The sequence below is a fragment of the Rattus norvegicus genome, chromosome 10 (assembly GCF_021556685.1).
Source record: "Rattus norvegicus strain SHRSP/BbbUtx chromosome 10, alternate assembly SHRSP_T2T, whole genome shotgun sequence".
NCBI lineage: Eukaryota > Metazoa > Chordata > Mammalia > Rodentia > Muridae > Rattus > Rattus norvegicus.
Window position 1 is genome coordinate 107,139,732 of NC_141543.1, and position 18,131 is coordinate 107,157,862.

Sequence of the window (18,131 nt, forward strand, 5' to 3'; positions counted from 1 at the left end):
CAGAAACCTGTTTGGAATTCGTACATGGTGCCCTGCCACTGTGTTCTGTATTGAAAGATGCCAAGCCGGGTGAAATGGTTTTATTTCACATGCAGCAAAACAAGGGCAGGAGGTGGTCCATCCAGTACAGCTGTTGACTGAAGCAGTGACCTCAGCAATCGCGAGAACACTCATAATTTAAGTATGTAACGACTGTAATGACACAGTAATCCCACAGATGTTCCAGAACCGAAGTAACCAGTCTCTGGAAAGCTCTTGATTTATTCCATCATCAGTGAAAATGATTTTTTTTTTTTTTTGACTTGTCCTAAGGAAACTATAAAACCTGCTGGCTAAGGACAGTAGCTAGGAGGGAGGCCAGACGAACTCTGTAGAGAACAAGGATGCTCCAAAAATGCAGTGAGAACGGGAGACAGTTGTGACGCCTTTCTTTTCCTAAAGGTAACGGACAGCGGAGCCCAATGGACTGCTGTCCACCCTTTCCCTGCTCAGTTCCCTATGAGCGTAAGAGTCTCTGGCCTGGAGCAGCGGGGTGGTGCTGAGGCCCAGCACTGTGGAAGCAATAGGGTCTGGTAATCAGTTCAAGCACAGGCCTCATCTCATCACCTCCAGACCCAACATGTCGCCGACAGTGCCCCTCTTTAGCTGAGGAAAAGGGGTGTTTGGGTGCAGCACAGAAGAACACAAAAGTCTAGTGCAACATGTGTGACCCTGAGACTTACTGGGTCCAGCCATAGCTGCCACACCACATTCCGTGTGGCGGGGAGAGGGAGTGAAAGCAGATGCAGAGTGGCAAGAGGTGTCTTCCCCTAAAAGGCTTACGGGGAGCACAGCAGTTTATTTCATGCCAAGCAAGAGGTAGTGAGTAGGATGGCCTATTCCCACTGCAGGAGGTATGCCTTTCCCAGAAAGCCACAGTACCTGCTTCTGGAGGGAAACACTGGCACTTGTGTTTTGCTTCCTGTCCCTATCGGGCCAAGTTCCCTGTCCTGCTACGATGTCCATAGGACACAACCAGCCACTGTAAGCACAAGCACGTCACTCACTCAGTAGCTACTGCAGGATGCTGCTGCTTGCAGAACGTGAAGACTACAGCACTCCACATTTCCCACTGTCCGGGCCACTGCTGCCCACTTCAGTCCAGGGAGCAGCAGCGCCCACTACAAAGAACCATGGACCACCACGGGAGGTATAGTCTCCCGGCCATGCCTCTTCAGGGTGTAAAGATGGAGTTCTTGAAGGGGTTGGAGAGGCACTGTTCAGAGCCCTCTTCCTGGTATCAAGGAATGCCAGTAATAAAGGGAAATCCTACTCCGCGACCAGAGTCCACCATCCCAGAGTGGCCAGTGAAGCCACAGGGGACTCCCCACCCACACAGCACGGCTACTTCAAGTCACACAGGTAGATAACACAGGTGCTTTTAGGGGCCCAGGAAGAGATGACCAAAGCAGCAGCTTGGTTCCTGACAGAAGTGTCCAGGGCCCCGATCCACACCAAGCTATAAACACTGTCCAGGGTGTACAGCGGCTGGACTAGCCAGAGCCTGTCTCGGGCTGCCTGCCTTCCAAGTAGAGATGGCAACATTTGCTGGGGTCATAGGTTCCCCCACTGCTCCACAGGAGGAAACTGGTCCACTTCACCCAGCTCTGTGCTCAGCTGCTCCCCCAGAGCAAAGGTCAATTTATACCGAAGCCGTACCTTTTCCTGTAATAAGAGGGCTGTAATGAGAATCAGTCCAGGAGTTCTCTCTGCAAGACACTGTCACACTCATGATGGCTGGAGGGATGCATCTTGCATCACCATGTCCACCCATGCTCAGTCCCTTAACCACCACAAGAAAGGGGTTACTGCTACAGGCCGTAAGACTTCCTGAGAGTCTCAGAGGGTACTCCCTGTGCTCTAACCTGGGGCAGTGGCACCCCAGGTAGGTATCGTGCATTCTCCATGCTTACCTTCATTGGATTGGCCAGCAGCATGACCTGGGTGATGGCTGCAGGTGGCTGGATGGGACTAAATGGAGAAAGTTCTGTCCCAGAGGGTGGCTGCAACTTCACTTTCATTGACTGAAGATAAAAAAGAAGCTCCTTTGAAGAGAATGTTCCGGGTGTCTGCGACACCAACTGTCACCTGCTGGCTACTGAAAGGTGGTCAACACAGTGGGTTCAAGAGAAGGGAGACAAAGATACCTTGGGCACTGCGGCCTGTAGCACTATACTCTTGACTGGCAAGGGAGCTGTATTCAGCATGGAAACCACCACCACCAGCACATCAGGCCGTCCTGGCGGACACTCCTTAGCAAAGTGGAAAAGGATGCGGAAGCCATTTTTATCATAGGCTGTCACGGGAAGGGCACTGCCTGCAGGAAGGTGTTACACGTGTGAGTGTGGTAGGAGAGCACGGCCCTGCAGAGCCCCAGGGGTGCTACCAAAGCCAACGGGATGGAAGACGCCAGGATGGCTGAATAGTGTTGGCCTGTGCAGTACTGGAGAGGACCAAGGTCACACAGTGCTGCAGGAAGCCAAGGGGTCGCAGAGATGAATGGCAGTGGTTAAGAGCACTGGTCTTTCAGCAGAGGATTAGGTTCCCAGAACCCATACTGGTTGGCTCACAACTGCCTGTAACTCCAGTGTCAGGAGGCCTGACAGCCTCTGACCCCTTGGGTACTTGTACTCATGCCAAGCACTTCTGCGTCGACAGACTCCACTGGTGACACTGAGCACTGGGGCCTGCAGCGCTGTGCTCGTCACCGACAAGGGAGCTGTATTCTCCCCCACACACACAGCTGTGAGGCTGACTGCCCGTCCCAACACTTACTAGGCTTGATCGATTCCAGGGGCACATGGACACTAGCCAGGGAGAGCTCTGGGCCCTTCTGAGGGCTGCCTTGGGACTGGAAGGCTGGCGACTGGAAGAGAGGACTTCCGGGCCCAGTTGAGAAGGGCAGGAGAGGCCTGGCTGGGGTAGAGGCAGGAAGCAGTGGGGAGGCGGTGGGCCCAGGAGAGAAGCAAGAAACAGGTTTCACCAGGCCTGAAGTCCTAGGGGCAAGGAAGGCATGTCAGAGAGGTTAGAACTAAGTAACCCCTCAACCAAGGCCAGTCCCTAGCTACCCCAGGCTACTAGCTTCTAGCCGCCATCTTCTCCTATCCCTTACACTTTGGCCTCTTCCAGAAGCTGATCAAGGGCATCCAGGCGGTGTGAGATGCTGGAGCTGGGGTACTCTGGGCCTTCGGGCTCAGCCTTTGGAACCAAGGCTGGGGCAGGTCCAGAAGAGAACGTAAAGGAACCAGTGCTGTGGGTCACTGCGCTCGCTGGGACCACAGGAGCTGGGAAGGCAGCAGGCAGTGGAGCTTGGGACAGACTTGAGGTAGAAACTGGGGGAGGGAGCAGGGATCCCTCTGAGGGGCAGGAGGCTGCAGACACTAGCCTGGGACTGAAGAAGTCCAGATCTGATGATGGTTCATTCTGCACAACAGAAACATCAGGTGAGCAAAGACCCAGAAGGGGGCTGCAGAAAGGGAAGAGGTCATCACCCTCCTGGCCCTTCTGACCCACAGAACTAAATGTTGGGGGGCAGCCCTGGAGGCAGCATGTCCCAGCTCCAGCAGACCATATTCTAGAGAACACAACAAGCTCCTCTTGGTCCTAGCACAAGGGTAGACAGGCAGAGCCTAAGAAGGGATGGGGAGTTTTGCTTCTACCTGGAACAGGTGCCATGGACTATTTCCAGCTGACTCTTTGGGAGCAGTGGGGGCTGGGTCACTGAGGCCTAAGAACACAAAGAAAACTCAATTGAGTTTCTGGGCTGATGTAGCAGCCTTCCATCCCTCAGTAACGGTCATCTGACAAGATGAGACATTACTTGTAAGGAAAAAGTGTTCCCCTGCAGCTAGACTGCACCCTTCATGCATGACTGAAGGCCTCCCACAAAGAGGAGAGAAGTTGTGCCAGAGCCTGCCACATTTACCCTGCAATCCACAGGAGGGTGGCTCTGGTGGCCTCCAGAGTTAACTGCACTGATAAAGCACAGCAGAGACCACCCAGGCCTGGTGCACAAACCTGCGTTCCCCCAATGCTACGCTCGCACGCACCTAGACAGAGGAGCTCCTCATCCAGCAAGGAGAGGGCATTGTTCATGCTGTCAGGCCCTGAGGGAGCCTCAGCCTGGCTGGATGAACGGCTTCGTGGAGGCCCGGAGGTTTGGGGAGGTGGGGGAAGGATAGGGATGCCTGAGGTGGGTGGGGCAGGTGCTGGGGCCAACACTGGGGATGAGCTGCTGGGGGTGTCCAACTCGGCAAGGTCGATGAGGGCGCCTTGGTTACCGCAGTGACTATTTCCTGGATGGGTCGACATGAGAGAACAAGAACACTCACGGTGAGTCTAATGTTCATGCAGCAAGAGGCAGGACTCCGGGCATAGCTAAAGCTCTACCTTCTGGCCCAACTCAGGGGCATTTCTTCAGGGAGACTGAAACCAGGCTTGAGAAGGCAAGAAGCCTCCATGCACACCTCCTGGCTCTGGGAAGTGCTACCTGAAATGGCTTGTGTCCACGCAGGAATTCGAGCATTACCATTTGTGGCTCAGTGGTCAGGACATGCGTGTGGCTGGTCTGGAGGGCCCCAGCATGGAAGTCAAGAGTATTTACCTTCAGAGTCAGGCACGGTTGAGGTGGTCACCTCACCATTGATGATCTGCCCTTCAATAATTGTTTTGTAAGAGTTGATGACCCTGGACAGGTTGTCACTGGCCTGCAGGATGTCCCCTACAGTAAGAGAGAGTCCTCACTGTGTGGGCTGTGACGACTTCTACACACGTCTAAACTTTTTACTTATCCTTACCGTTACTCCCTCATACTCACCCAAACTATTGTCATTGTCTTCTGTCTCACTGGCTAGTTTAAATAATGTCCGTCTCTTATTCTCACAACGATCAAAGAGCTCCTGAGAGACAGACCCAGATATAAAAGTCACAACCAAAGAGGGTCTCAAAAGTCATCCGGTTCAATGGTTATGCCCAGAAAATGGTGGGATGTCCCACAGGTCACAGAGTTACGGATGGGGCCGGGAACAGAGCATGCATCTTTGTGTCTTCAATATTTACCAAACAACAATGCCCAAGTCATCCACACCAACCGCTAGGTAAAATGCCTCAGTCGGTTGATTCTGTGGGCCATGTTCTTGTGGTGGCGAGCCTGTATGTGCCTGACCTACACCCTCTTCCTGTATGCTATGACTGTGTCGTTTGTGTTCTTGTAGGAGTCCTAACAGTGGGAGCACAGCCTGTCCCTGACTCTTGCCTGCACTGGAATGCTTTTCCTCCTGTTGGGTTGCCTTCTCCAGCCTTGATGTGAGAACATGTGCCGGGTCTTACTTAGCCTGTTACAGCATACTTGGCTGATGTCCCTGGGAGGCCTGCTCTTTTCTAAGGGGAGTAAGTGGGGGAGTAGGTCTGAAAGAAGGGAGGAAGAGTAGAGGGAGAGACTGGGGGAGGAGAAATTGCAATAGGGATATAATGTATGACAGAAAAATAAGTAAAAAAAAGGGGGGTGTGTCTCAGAAGTCACAGCCTAAGCTACAATGTCAACATCAGGTGCTCAGGGAAGTCTCCCATCAAGGTGTCCCCAAAGCTTAAAGGCAGAGAGTAGCCTGTCTTTAAGGAATGAGCACCTAGGACATTACCAGCATACTGTATCTGGAGTTAGAGGCAGCACTCTCACCAGGAGTGTCAGCTGTATAAAATAAAGCTTCTAGAAGGAAAAAAAAACTACTGTCTTTTCATTTGTGGCATTTGTACGTGGAATGCTAATTGTGTAAACAGACACGGCCTTCACTCTCCTGCTACAAGCACCCAAAGCAAGCAGGTCCTCACTCAGACAGGACCCGACCCAACCCCCAGGGGCAGAGCAGTCTGAGCAGTGAGTGAGCTCCCAGCAGCTCACCTTCATGAGCTCTTTGTCGGCCTCTGATGAGAACTCTTGGCTGTAGTGAAGAAGCATCTCATGGAGCAGCTTGACATTGTTGTTAACTTCCTCCAACGTGTGTAGGCGCTTGGTCACTTTCTGGATGCGCGCCTCATCCTGCCTCAGCCAAGAGGGTGCAGTAAAAAGCAAGTTCACCTAGCTTGTCTTTCACCAACCAGGCAGGGTTCATTCCTTCCCCGACAGCACAAGGCAGAGGCCAAGCCCCAGAGTACAGCTTAGCGTGTTTCCTAGGTCTCCAGGCCTCAGACTGAGCACAAGCTGTTTTAGAGTGACACCCCCAACTCCCACGGCCACCCAGCACTCTCTGCTTTCTCCCATAGGGAACACAGGCTTGTCCTAAACTCGCTCCAGCTCGGGGCTGGTGCAGGGTGAACGAGATGGGCCTAAGATGTCCGGGGAAGGACTTCTGTGCCCCCAGCCCACTCACTTCCTTCACCATGGACTTGATGAGTTGGTTGGCTTCTTGTAAGTCATCTGGGTTCTTGCTTCTCAGCAGCTTGGCTAAGAGCTGGAAGAGCGAGTGTCTCCAGTGAGGGAAGGCAGCACACACCCAGCCCCACTGCACCAGAAGGACTGCAATGCCAAGCAAGCCCCACTTCACACGCGGTAGAGCGGCTCATGCCCACAAGACACCGCTCTGGTGACTGAGGTAGGAAGCTGTCTAGTGCAAGGCCAGCTTAGGCTGGAGTGAGAGACTGCCTCAGAAGCTGAAGACAGAAGGTATCCACCCTCTGCTGTCCTCCCCACACATTCCTCCTGCGACTGCTCATCTAAAGACTCCAGGTCCAAGATGCACTTTACCTTGGATTTTTCCTCATCATCAAAAACAGGGTTTTTGGGACGAGGTGGAGGAGAGGGGATCAGTGTTCTGTCCATGGGGATAGGGGGGTCCGACTGCACTATGCCTGAGGAGACACAAATGACAGAGCATGTGCTCAGGCAATGGTCACCTTGTCCTTCACACAAGGGCAAAATCCCAATGGTGAGCAGGAAAAAAGAGCAGGCTGCTCTCACCCTAACCCACCAGAACCCCAGCTGAGCCCTCACAACAAATCCATTCTACAGGAGAAGACCTTGACAAGACCCAAAGACTCCCATTCTTCCCTCACCTTTCCACCTTCATTGCCACCCCGAGGTTAATGGAGAGGTAAACACATACCTTGTCTCTTCAACATATGGTAGGCGTCTTTGATCTTTGCTTCTTCCGGCAAGGCCAGTGTCCAGCTAAAAAGCAACTCGATGACCTTAGCCTTCACCTTTTCAGACACCCTGTCTCCCAAGTACTAGGAGGTAAAATGAAGGAAGAGTCTAATATCTGAGACAGTGAGGAAGATCGCTTTCTTCACAGCGTGCTCCCCCCATTCCAGTTCACCAGCTACACAAAAAACCCCGCACACCCCACAGTGTGATAGAGCAGGGGAGGGAGTGACAGAGTCTGCAGTCAAAACGGCCATATCCCTGTGCTTCCATGCAGAAGCTGCCCTGCCCAAGACATTAAAAAAAGGGAATGTAAGATTTATTTTTATTTATGTAAGTGTCCGCCGTATATTGTGGGTGCCTACAGAGGCTCAAAGTTGGTACCGGATCCCATCAGAGCTGTAGCAAGTACTTTAGCCTCCCCAGCCATGTCTCTAGCCCCATAAGCACATTTTCTTTTCTTTTCTTTTCTTTTTTTTCTTTTTTTCGGAGCTGGGGACCGAACCCAGGGCCTTGTGCTTGCTAGGCAAGTGCTCTACCACTGAGCTAAATCCCCAACCCCAAGCACATTTTCTTTAAGAACCTTCTGAGAATGCCACTGTAAGAACTGCTTCCCTCTGTCTAAAGCTATTCATCTGACTCTGGCCAGCAGAGCAAATAAACAAAAGCCTGTAGCTGACACAGGCTAGGAACACGGAGTACAGCTGCCCACACTCTCCCTGGGCACACTCAGTCGGGCTGGGCGATAACCCAAGCAGCTCAGACCTCAGCCTGATCAGCCCTTCCCACCTCTAGGAACCAGCTTTACAAGTGCAGGGCCACACAGGGTCAGCTCTATGGAGATGTTAATGGAGCAGAAAAGACAGAATGAGAGATGGAAAGGGAACATCAGAAACTGCTACCAACTGACCTTTGGAGAGACGACTTTGATTAATTCATTCAAAAATCGGAACTTTCCCACTTCATTATGAAGTCTCCTGCCGCAATTCTTCATACACGCCTCCAGCACCTGCACAGCCAGAGAGAGACAGTTCCTGACGGGGGGGCCATGAAACAAGACCGTGGTCCCTACCAAGTATTACGAATCCAGTCCCAGGTGAAGGGATTCGTCATGAGAAATGGTGCACTCCCCTGGAGAAAGGAGGTTAAACCACAGAACCATTCAACCACAGCCACTCCTTTTAATGGCAGTTCCATAGAGACGGCTATACCAAGGTTAGAGTAGAAACTGCTGAGTCCCAGACACCAGGAATTTTGCTGCCAGGCCTGGAAGGGGTCTTCTACAAAGATACTGTCTTGGAACCTTAGGAGGCAAACCAAAGTCTAAAGAGAAAGTTCCTCCGACTCCCAGAATGGTCCTGAGTCCTTTCTACAAATTGACACTTCTACAGGTGTAGGAGACATCTAAATCCATTGTTTTTGTTTAGATGACGGGACATTTCTCTTGCTTCCTTTTGTTCTTATGCTGCTTAGGGCCCCATCGTGCATTCAGTTTGCACACAGCAGTGTTTAGATATGAATTGAGTGTGTGTGTGTGTGTGTGTGTGTGTGTGTGTGTGTGTGTCGCATTCCGGTGCCAGGTTAACCTCAGACACCCTTCCTGGGATGAAGTCCACCTTTTTTTTTTCTTTTTTTTCTTTTTTTTCCGGAGCTGGGGACCGAACCCAGGGCCTTGCGCTTCCTAGGCAAGTGCTCTACCACTGAGGTAAATCCCCAATCCCCAGCCTGTCTCTGTGTACTGTGTACATGGGATTAAGTGAGAGATTCCATGTGCCGAGACAAAAAGCATGTGTTAGCAAGCCCAGCGGCTCCTTCCTTTTTTTCAAAATAAACACACCTATATAGGAAAGATTTTTCTATATGTGCATAGGTGTGTTTGTTTGTCTGCATATCTGTAGACCACATGCATGCAGTGCTGGAAGAACCCAGAAGAGAACATGGGATACCCTATATTTGAGTTAATGACGGTTGTGATGCCAGGCATGGCGGCACACATCTCTAATCCCAGCACTTAGGAGGCAGAGTTCTAGCCCGATCTATAAAGTGGGTTCTAGGACAGCCAGGGCTGTTAAGACACATAGTCTTAACATTGTCAAGAAACTATAAACAAACAAACAAACAAACAAACAAACAAGAGTGGATAAAGCAATGAATGATGGTTCACACCTCCATGTGTTTCTGGGAATCCCTCCATGTGGGTACTGGGAATTGAACCCAGGTCCTCTGGAAGGGTGGCTAGTGCTCTAACCATGAAACATCTTCCCCAACTTCCAACACTTGGTTCCTTTAAAGCAAGGTTCAACTGGTGGAGATTTCAGCCCGGCCCCTCTTTGCTGGGAGGCTCTCCTGTATGGTCAAGGATATTTAGCTGCATCACTGGCTCCTACTCTCTGGTCGCCACTGTCACACCATCCCCAACAATAAAAGCATCTCTAGACACGATTGTCTTCTGGAGACCAAAACTGGCCCCTGCAAGCCAGCTATGGTAGCACATGCATGTAGTATTAATACTTTAAAGATGGAGACAGAAGGATGGAAAGCCCCAAAAAAGGGGGGGGGAGACCCAAATTTAAAAAAACAAAACCAGGGGCTGGGGATTTAGCTCAGTGGTAGAGCGCTTACCTAGGAAGCGCAAGGCCCTGGGTTCGGTCCCCAGCTCCGAAAAAAAGAACCAAAAAAAAAAAAAAAAAACAAAAAACAAAAAAACAAAACCAAAAACAACCAACGGGCCTTGATGCCTCTGGGGGAAAAAACATCACCGTTTTAGAGGTCCTGGCTCCACAGTGGAGGAGCAGTGCACCTGGCCTCTGAGCCCCCTGCTCTTCTGTGTCTCCAGGACCCACATGAAATCAGGCTCAGAAAAGATGCTGGAGTCCTCTGCACTTGGCTGTTGTCTGAGGAGCAAGGAAGCACTTGAATGTTCCTTTCACCGTCTGAACAAATCCTTACCTCTGCCCTTGTGGCTGTGACTGTCAGCATAGCCTCTTCACAGAACAAGCAGTGCTCCCAGCTCTACAACACACTGGATTCACCACAACTGAAGCGTCAAGACCACCTAGGTCCTCTCTGAGCACCGCACTGGCGCCCTCAGGGACCTGTACAGGCTCCATGCTAGCTCTCCAGCGTGAGTACTGGTGGACTGGCTGACTGCAATGCTCAAGATGCACCCAACTTATACAGGGACTTCCTACTGAACTCTGCACATGGGTCTGGTTACTACCAATGGCCTAATATGTGTGTGAGACAAAGACCTACCGTGAGGGCCTGCACTGCCTCCCATTCCTGTGGAGACTGGATCTTGTGAGCCAGGAGTCGCACAGCAATCTGGGGCCTAGTAGACAAGCACACTACAGTCAGTCTGTGGACAGAGAGTCAAGTGGCCAGAGTTTCTTAGCCAGTTCTCTGTCTCCCTCTCCCCATCTCCTCTCTGGGACTCACCCTTCAAGCTCTTTGTTGATCTGATCACAGAAGCCAATGATGTATTCCCAGTCTTCCTGGCGGTTGGAAGGATTGGTAGCTTTATCTTAGAACAAAACACAAAGGACAACTGACTTACATTAAAAGAGCAACTCATAACACAAGGATATCTATCTCCACAATCTTTAAACAAAATTTTGCTTACAAATCTGTTTCATAAGAATATTTCCAGAATTCAGTCAGACAGTGAATACAAATCTTGTTGTCTGCCCAATATTTTTTGGAAGTTTCAATAAAAAAGAAAAACACCTCATGGAGGTTAGAGTAGATCGGGATCCAAAGGACAAACACAAACTTGAATGATCAGAATTCTCAATGACTGGTTGGTGATGGCTCAGTGGTTAAGAGCACTAACTGCTCTTCCAGAGGTCCTGAGTTCAATTCCCATGGACTCACAACCATTTGTAATGGGATCGGATGCCCTCTTCTGGTGTGTCTGAGGACAGCTACAGTGTACTCATATATGTAAATTTAAGCAAATATGCTGCTTTAAAGTTTTACTTAAAAAAAAAAAAAAGGCCTCAGGTGGCTACAACACTTCAAGAAACATGCACATTTTACTACATAGCCACTGCTAACAAATGGAGCTGGGTGGTCAGCAAGAGCAACTACTATCTAGTGTCTCCTGAGAGCTAAGAGGCTAAATTAGGGCAAAAATGAATTAAAAATGAGTATTTTCTACAGGCCTTCACAAAGATTCTCAGGGTCAAATCTTTCTTAATTCTTTAAAGATTTTTTTTTTTAAAGATGTATTCATTTATTATATATAAGTCCACTGTAGCTTTCTTCAGATACACCAGAAGAGGGCATCGGATCTCTTTACAGATGGTTGTGAGCCACCATGTGGTTGCTGGGAATTGAACTCAGGGCCTCTGGAAGAGCAGTCGGTGCTCTTAACCGCTGAGCGGTCTCTCCAGCCCTCTTTAAAGTTGCACAGGACCCTCTACACATGCCCCAGTGAACCTCTCCCGACCTTGCGCAGACGCCCCCTGCGCAGCTACAGCTCTGAGCAGTGATTTCGGCAGCCTCAGTACACGGCCTTCAGTGCAGACAACTGCTGAGCGCGTCCTGAGGAGCGCAAGTCCTGGGAGGAAGGCAAAGCCCCGCTACATTTGTTCTGGCTGTCTCTGGCTGTCTCTGTTACTCTGGCACCTGTGCTGGAGGGCGGCCCAGCTGAGAGGCAAAATGGCTTCTGGTCTGCTACAAATCCAATCCTGCTGCTTGCTGTTCAAGGCTTCAGGCTCTGACAAAAAGGAAAGCCTGAGGCACAAGCCTTCTCCAGACAGCCTCAATCCTCTGTGGTGACAGACCTGCGACCACTATACGGGCTAACCCCCTAAGTTTCTGGATTTTGGTTCTAAATGTGGCTGTTTTCTTCTTTACATTGATTTATTTGGGGGATGGCGGTGGGGCTCCAGTGATGTGAAAATGGAAGTCCAAGGACAACCTACAGGAACCGATTCTCTTTATCATATGAGTGTGAAAATCAATCTAGACTTGGTGGCAAGCATCTTTCCTGCCTGAGCCACCTCATCTCCACCCTCATACTACAGCCCAGACAGGTTTGGAACTATGATCCTTCTACCTTGGAGTCTCAAGCACTAAGATGTAGGTATGCATCACCATACCAACCTGTGTTTTCTTTTTTTTTTTTTTTTTTTTTTGGCTCTTTTTTTCGGAGCTGGGGACCGAACCCAGGGCCTTGCACTTCCTAGGCAAGCGCTCTACCACTGAGCTAAATCCCCAACCCCCCAACCTGTGTTTTCTTAACTTTAAAAGTCACCATTTGAGGGTTAGAGAGACCACTTAGCGATTAAGAGCACTGACTGCTCTTCCAGAGGTCCTGAGTTCAATTCCCAGCAACCACATGATGGCTCATAACTGTCTGTAATGGGAGCTGATGCCCTCTTCTGGTGTGTCTTAAGACAACTACAGTATACGGTGTACTTACATAAAATAAATAAATAAATCTTAAAAAAATATTAAAAAAATCACCACTTGGGCAGGCAGTGGTTATGCATGCTTTTAACCCCAGCATGGGAGGCAGAGACAAGTAGATCTCTGTGAGTTAGAGGCCAGCCTAGTCTACAGAGTGAGTTCCAGGACAGCCAGGGCTACACAGAGAAATATGTCTGGGAAAACAAAACAAAATGAAACAAAACAAACAAACAAAAAAAACCCCACTACTTAGTTTGGGCCTGGTAGCATAGGCCAAACTGGTGGAGAAGTGGAAGCAGGAGGCCTAAAAGTTCAAGGCTAGCCTAGGCTACAGAGAAAATTTTAAGGTTAACCTAGGCAACAAAACCTTGTTTCACAATTTTTTTTTTTTTGGTTCTTTTTTTTGGAGCTGGGGACCGAACCCAGGGCCTTGTGCTTCTTAGGTAAGCGCTCTACCACGGAGCTAAATCCCCAGCCCCTTGTTTCACAATTTTTAAAAAAGATTTATTCAGTTTAGTATGTGAGTGCACTGCAGCTGTCCTCAGACACACCAGAAGAGGCATCAAATCCCATTGCAGATGGGTGAGTTTACTTGGTCTACAAAGTAAGTTCCAGGACAGCCACATCTACAAAGAAACTCTCTTCAAAAAAACAAAAAAGCAACCAAAAAAGAAGACGGATTATTTTATTCAGCAGTGTCCATTTGTCAAGAAATAGTTGAGCAGCTGCTGGGTGAGGTGGCACACACCTTTCATTCCAGCGCTTAGGACAGGGCGGAGGGATCGCTGCAGTTCAAAGCAGCTTGATCTACAAATCAAGTTCCTGGACAACTGGGGCTACAGATGTTGTTCCAAAAATCAAACAACAACAACAGAGAGAAAGAAAGAGGAAAGAAGGAAGGAAGGGGAGAAGGAGGAGGAGGAAGAAGAGGAGGAAGAGGAAGCAGCAGCAGCAGCTGCTAATCCCTATCATTTGGGATGCTTCAAGTTTCCATGTAACACCAAGAGGACTCAAAAGTAGGACCAGGAGAAACCTGCCCCACACCCAGTGCTTTTCTCCTTCACTGACACAAAACTTACACTGTGCACAATGGGAAACAATCGTCCCAACAGTAACAAAAAAGTACTCTTTCCACAAAACACGCTGCAATGGAAACTCTTCCCAAGCTTGCTCAGCTTCTTACAGCACTTCCCCTACCTTTCCCTGTGTGCGGGAACGCTGCCTGCACGGGGCACCAAATGCATCGGGGCAGACACAGTGCCACTTCTCAGTGTCTGCAGCTCACATGGCACAACTAACCCCCACAGCAACTACAACTCCTGAGGGTGGTACAGGTGACTCTAGCTGTCCCAGTGCCCAGCACTTCCACCCACTCCACGTCTCCAGGTCCTCCCTCATCTCACAGAGGACAGCAACAATGGAGTTGTCTCTTGCAAACCTAGCCCTGAACCACCCGTCTGGGTCCTGCTCTGACTCAGTTTGTCTATTTTGAGTCTCTGGTGGAGCCTCATTCTCTGCTGTTTCCATCCCTCCAGACTGCTTGCCCTCCTCTACTGCTTAACCACTGGTAGCCTCCATTTCTACAGTACGTCAGAAGACGAGGACAAAAATAATCAGCCTTGACTACTAGCTCCTCATGGCTTGGGCCTCCGAGGTTTCAGGCTACACACAGCGATGACTGAGAGTAAGCAGACCCAAGGGCACAGCAAGGGAAAGTTAAGGACAACCTTCCTTGCTCCTGCTTTGCTTTTTGTCAGGGTGTTTTGGACAGCCATGACTGTCCTGGAACTAGCTCTGTGTCTGTAGACCAGCTGGCCTCAAACCCACAGACTTCCAGTTGCCTCTGCCTCCAAAGTGCGGGAAGAGACCCGTGGGGAATGAATGCTGTAACTACTGCAGTGTCTGAGGAGCTTTAAGCTCCACCTATCTCAAAAATAAGACACTGAAGCCAGAGTACGAAACAGTCTCAGGCCTCTGAGAAGTTGTGTTTCTGTGTGAGCGTGAGGAAGAAATCGGCTCCTCGGTAAGACTGTCACTATGTCACTTTGATACAAAGGCCTGAGAACCCTCACTTCTCCTTACTCACTTCCCCTTTCCGTACACCTTTGTGTCCGCTCCCAGCCCCAGGTCTAAGCCTTACTGCTGCCCTTCGCTTTCCTTACGCATCCAGAGCTCACCCACACCTTCGATCTTCAGTACATACTCACTTACTGTTCTATGTGGGAAGGGGTGGAAGGGGCGATGTCACAAATGGGAAGGTTAAACGACAACTTGAGGAAACTGGTTCTCTTTCCACCTTGTGGTTCCCCAGGATCAACTCAGGTCCTAGGGCTCAGCAGCACGTGACCTGCTGAGCCTCTGGAGTCCTTTCCAAACCCGAGTCTCCTCATGGATCTTTCTCAGTCACGCCCTCCCCGAACTTCTCCTCTAACCCACTTCCCACCTCTTCTCTCGTATCGTATCACATGACATCTGACTGGAAAGCACATGGATGCCACAGCACACCCAGGGCGCCTCTCTCCTACACATTTACATGGTTCTAGTGGATGAACTCAAGTGTAGCCAGGCTGGCAGAGGAAGCACACTTACTCAGCCATCTTGCCTATGCTGTTTGGTTTGTCTGCTTTTGGAAATGGTCTCACCCTGAAACCCTTAATGGCACTAACTCTCTATGTATCCCAGCTGGCCTCGATCTGGAGAGATGCGCCTGTCTCACCCTCCAAGTGCTGGGAGAACAGATGTGAGCCACCAACCACACTTGGCTGACTCTCTTCATTCTAGGTCAAGTCCTGCTTCCAGTCCTTCTAACAGGATGGTTTCACTGGGTGTAAGAGGAATGGGAGCCTGCTAACTGCTAACACTTAAAAGGCCCAATGTCTCAGAGGCCCTAACGTGCCACTAGCTTGATGCTGTCTTCCCCTTCCCTGGTTACCTAAGGAACCCTGCACTTCAGTACTTAGGCAGCCACCTAGAATCTCCCCACCTCAGTTTCTGTCCGTTCTCACAGCACATCCATCCAACTAAGGCAAAGACTGCTTGAATTTCCTGGGCCTTTTCACTTCATTTCTGTTTGTAATGCTGGCATGGAACCAGTGCCTTGCACATGTTAAGAAGTCCACCACAGAACAAGTATTTAAACTTTGTTGTTCTGTGTGCATTCCAGCAGCCCACACACTAAAACTGGAATGATACAGAAAAGACCAGCATGGCCCCTTTGCAAAAATGACACTCAAATTCATGAAATGCTGCCCAGCCCCCTTTTTCAGACAGCGTTTCACTGTGTAGCCCTGGCTGTCTTGCAACTCACTCTGTAGACCAGGCTAGAGCTCTGCCTGCCTCTGCCTTCCGAGTGCTAGGTTAAAGGTGTGCACCACTATGCCTGGCTAAGATAACTTCTCAATACTTAATACACACTGGCTGAATATGCCAAGAGTCCCAAAGAGAGGGCGGAAGTCATCAAGAGATGATCTGTAAGGAAGAATATTCTGAAGGTTTGAAGCCTATAACTAAGCAAGGGGAGAAGGGCTTCAGGGTTAATGAGAACACCAGAAGGCCAGCAAAGAAACAGCAGGGAATGGCCAGGCTGGAAGAGGCCGCAGGCTTGGCAGCCCTGGAATGGTGATAACTTGCAACTGCTCTCCTGGGAGACCAAGGACAGGCTGCTGCAGTTATTCAGGCAAACCGTAGGTGACAAGGACCTTCACTGAGATGGCACTGACTGGTCCTCTGGATTGGTACCAGTCACACTGTCCAGTCAGAAGAACTGAACATCTGAAATCCCAGCAGTTCCAGATAGAGCAGAAAGAGCAGGGGTTTGAGGCCAGCCTCGGCTTCCTGAGACTGTCTCACAAAAAACAAAACAACTAAGTCAACCCTACTTAGTGCAGCTTAGGTCATGTAAATTACTCCAGTTTCCCTGTTACCATCTGTGCAGTGAATCAGTTCTGCACTGGCTCTATCCCAGCTGCACAGTTCTAGGGAAACGGTGAGCGGAGTCAGAATGTCCCCCTTGATTTGTGGCAACAGAACCTGTTCCCTTAGGTGAGATACTTGGTCTACAATTTTAATTATTTTCATCTTTCAAGAAGGGGATCGGAAGCCAGGCCCAGTGGTGTAAACTTTTAATCCTAGCACTGGGGAGGCAGAGGCAGGAGGATGTCTGAGTTCGAGGCCAGCCTGGTCTATACAGAGCGTTCCAGGACAGTCTGGCACTCTCTAGCCACTTTCAGAGAGAGGGTCTTCACTTTCAGAGAGAGGGTCTCAGGTTTGAATCATTATTGTTGAGTTCCTTTGTAGGCTCACCACCCACAACAGTTGGGACTACACGGCTGACTGGATATGGCTCCCTGGGTAAATGATGCCTGTCATGCAGCACTGGGTACTCCTCAGAGAACTGCTCCATACAGGGATATGGCCCTGTGGCCTGCCTGCAAACATCAGACACTGCAGATGTAAATCTTCCTTTTCTTTTGGGATGTATCGCCCCTTAAAGCTTAATTTTAATCACCTGAAGGATATTTCTTAAGGAAGGCCATGTGGCTAGGAACTAAATTCAAACATCAAAGAGGAACTGCGTTCAGCCAAGGACCTCAGCTCATGGTTCTCTCTATAAAGGCATCTTACCTAATTTCTGTCTCCATTTAAGAGGCTCCCGGGGGACTAGCACTTAGTAGAGTTAACTTGTTAACCTTTACTAAACATAAACAATATGAACTGCCTGCTAATGTTAAACCTTATCAGCAGCATATCTGTACAGATTCACTGCTCTTTGATTTACTCAAGAGCGAGTTGTCACGTTCAAATGATTTTGTGTGTGTGTGTGTGTGTGTGTGTGTGTGTGTGTGTGTGTGTCCCTTCAAGACATATTTAGCAAGCCATGTGGAACTGTTCCCTGTAGTCGCGCTTTGGAAAATAATTCTCACTTCAAGCATCCTGACTGAGGAAATCGGGTCTATCTAGTTCATGGTCACAGTCTTGAAGCTGCCGGCTGTGTGTGTGCGAGCGTGGCACCACTCAACACTCCCAGAGGGACCAGCCCAAATCTAGAGCTTTCCCATTCTTGGGGCTTTGCGGGTACAAAGTTCCAGAGCATAGGTTGGGAGCAGTCCCACCTCAACCCCCCAACGCGCCCGCCTGTCAGCCCGAAGAACCCGGGCGGGTGTCGCTTTCCCGGGCCTGCTGGATCGCGAGCTGCAGGTGTCACTCGCGGGAGCTTGAGGACACGCATCAGGGAAGGGCCCCTGCTCGCTAAGGGGTGTGAACGCAGGATGCTCGCGGCGAAGCGACGCCCGACGCGGACTGCGACAGCGACAGGCCGCCGCGCCGCCGCCCCGGAGGGCGGAGGGAGGGAGGGAGGGAGGGCGGCCCGTGGTTGGAGGTCAGGCAGAGGCGGCCCCGGATACTCACTCAGCCAGGATTCCAGGCTCTCCCCTTCCGCCTCCGCCATATTGCAGCCGCCCGGTCCGGCACTGCGCCCTCAAACCTCGCGAGATTCTGCGCGAGCAGGTCCGGGGCGGGGTTCGCATGGGGGCCTGAGAGGGCT

General features: G+C 50.3%; 1 protein-coding gene and 1 non-coding gene across 3 annotated transcripts; one reads left to right on the forward strand and one right to left on the reverse strand.

The window, feature by feature from the left end:
* Window positions 1–65: 65 nt before the first annotated feature.
* Gga3 (golgi associated, gamma adaptin ear containing, ARF binding protein 3) lies at window positions 66–18,074 on the reverse strand. 2 transcript variants are annotated; one of them, XM_087573281.1, is made up of 17 exons: window positions 17,996–18,074; window positions 10,613–10,697; window positions 10,430–10,505; window positions 8,085–8,183; window positions 7,137–7,201; window positions 6,779–6,882; window positions 6,405–6,485; window positions 5,936–6,073; window positions 4,856–4,937; window positions 4,643–4,759; window positions 4,089–4,334; window positions 3,699–3,766; window positions 3,152–3,462; window positions 2,815–3,035; window positions 2,187–2,356; window positions 1,953–2,063; window positions 66–1,704 (listed from the first exon to the last, which is right to left on the reverse strand). In XM_087573281.1, exons 5-17 carry the CDS (start codon window positions 7,150–7,152, stop codon window positions 1,594–1,596), a joined length of 1,776 nt encoding a protein of 591 aa, XP_087429407.1. In that variant the 5' UTR covers window positions 7,153–7,201; window positions 8,085–8,183; window positions 10,430–10,505; window positions 10,613–10,697; window positions 17,996–18,074; the 3' UTR covers window positions 66–1,593.
* Window positions 15,742–15,852, forward strand: LOC120095367 (U6 spliceosomal RNA). The gene has a single exon (XR_015632543.1). It is a non-coding gene; the product is annotated as a U6 spliceosomal RNA (small nuclear RNA).
* Window positions 18,075–18,131: the final 57 nt, after the last annotated feature.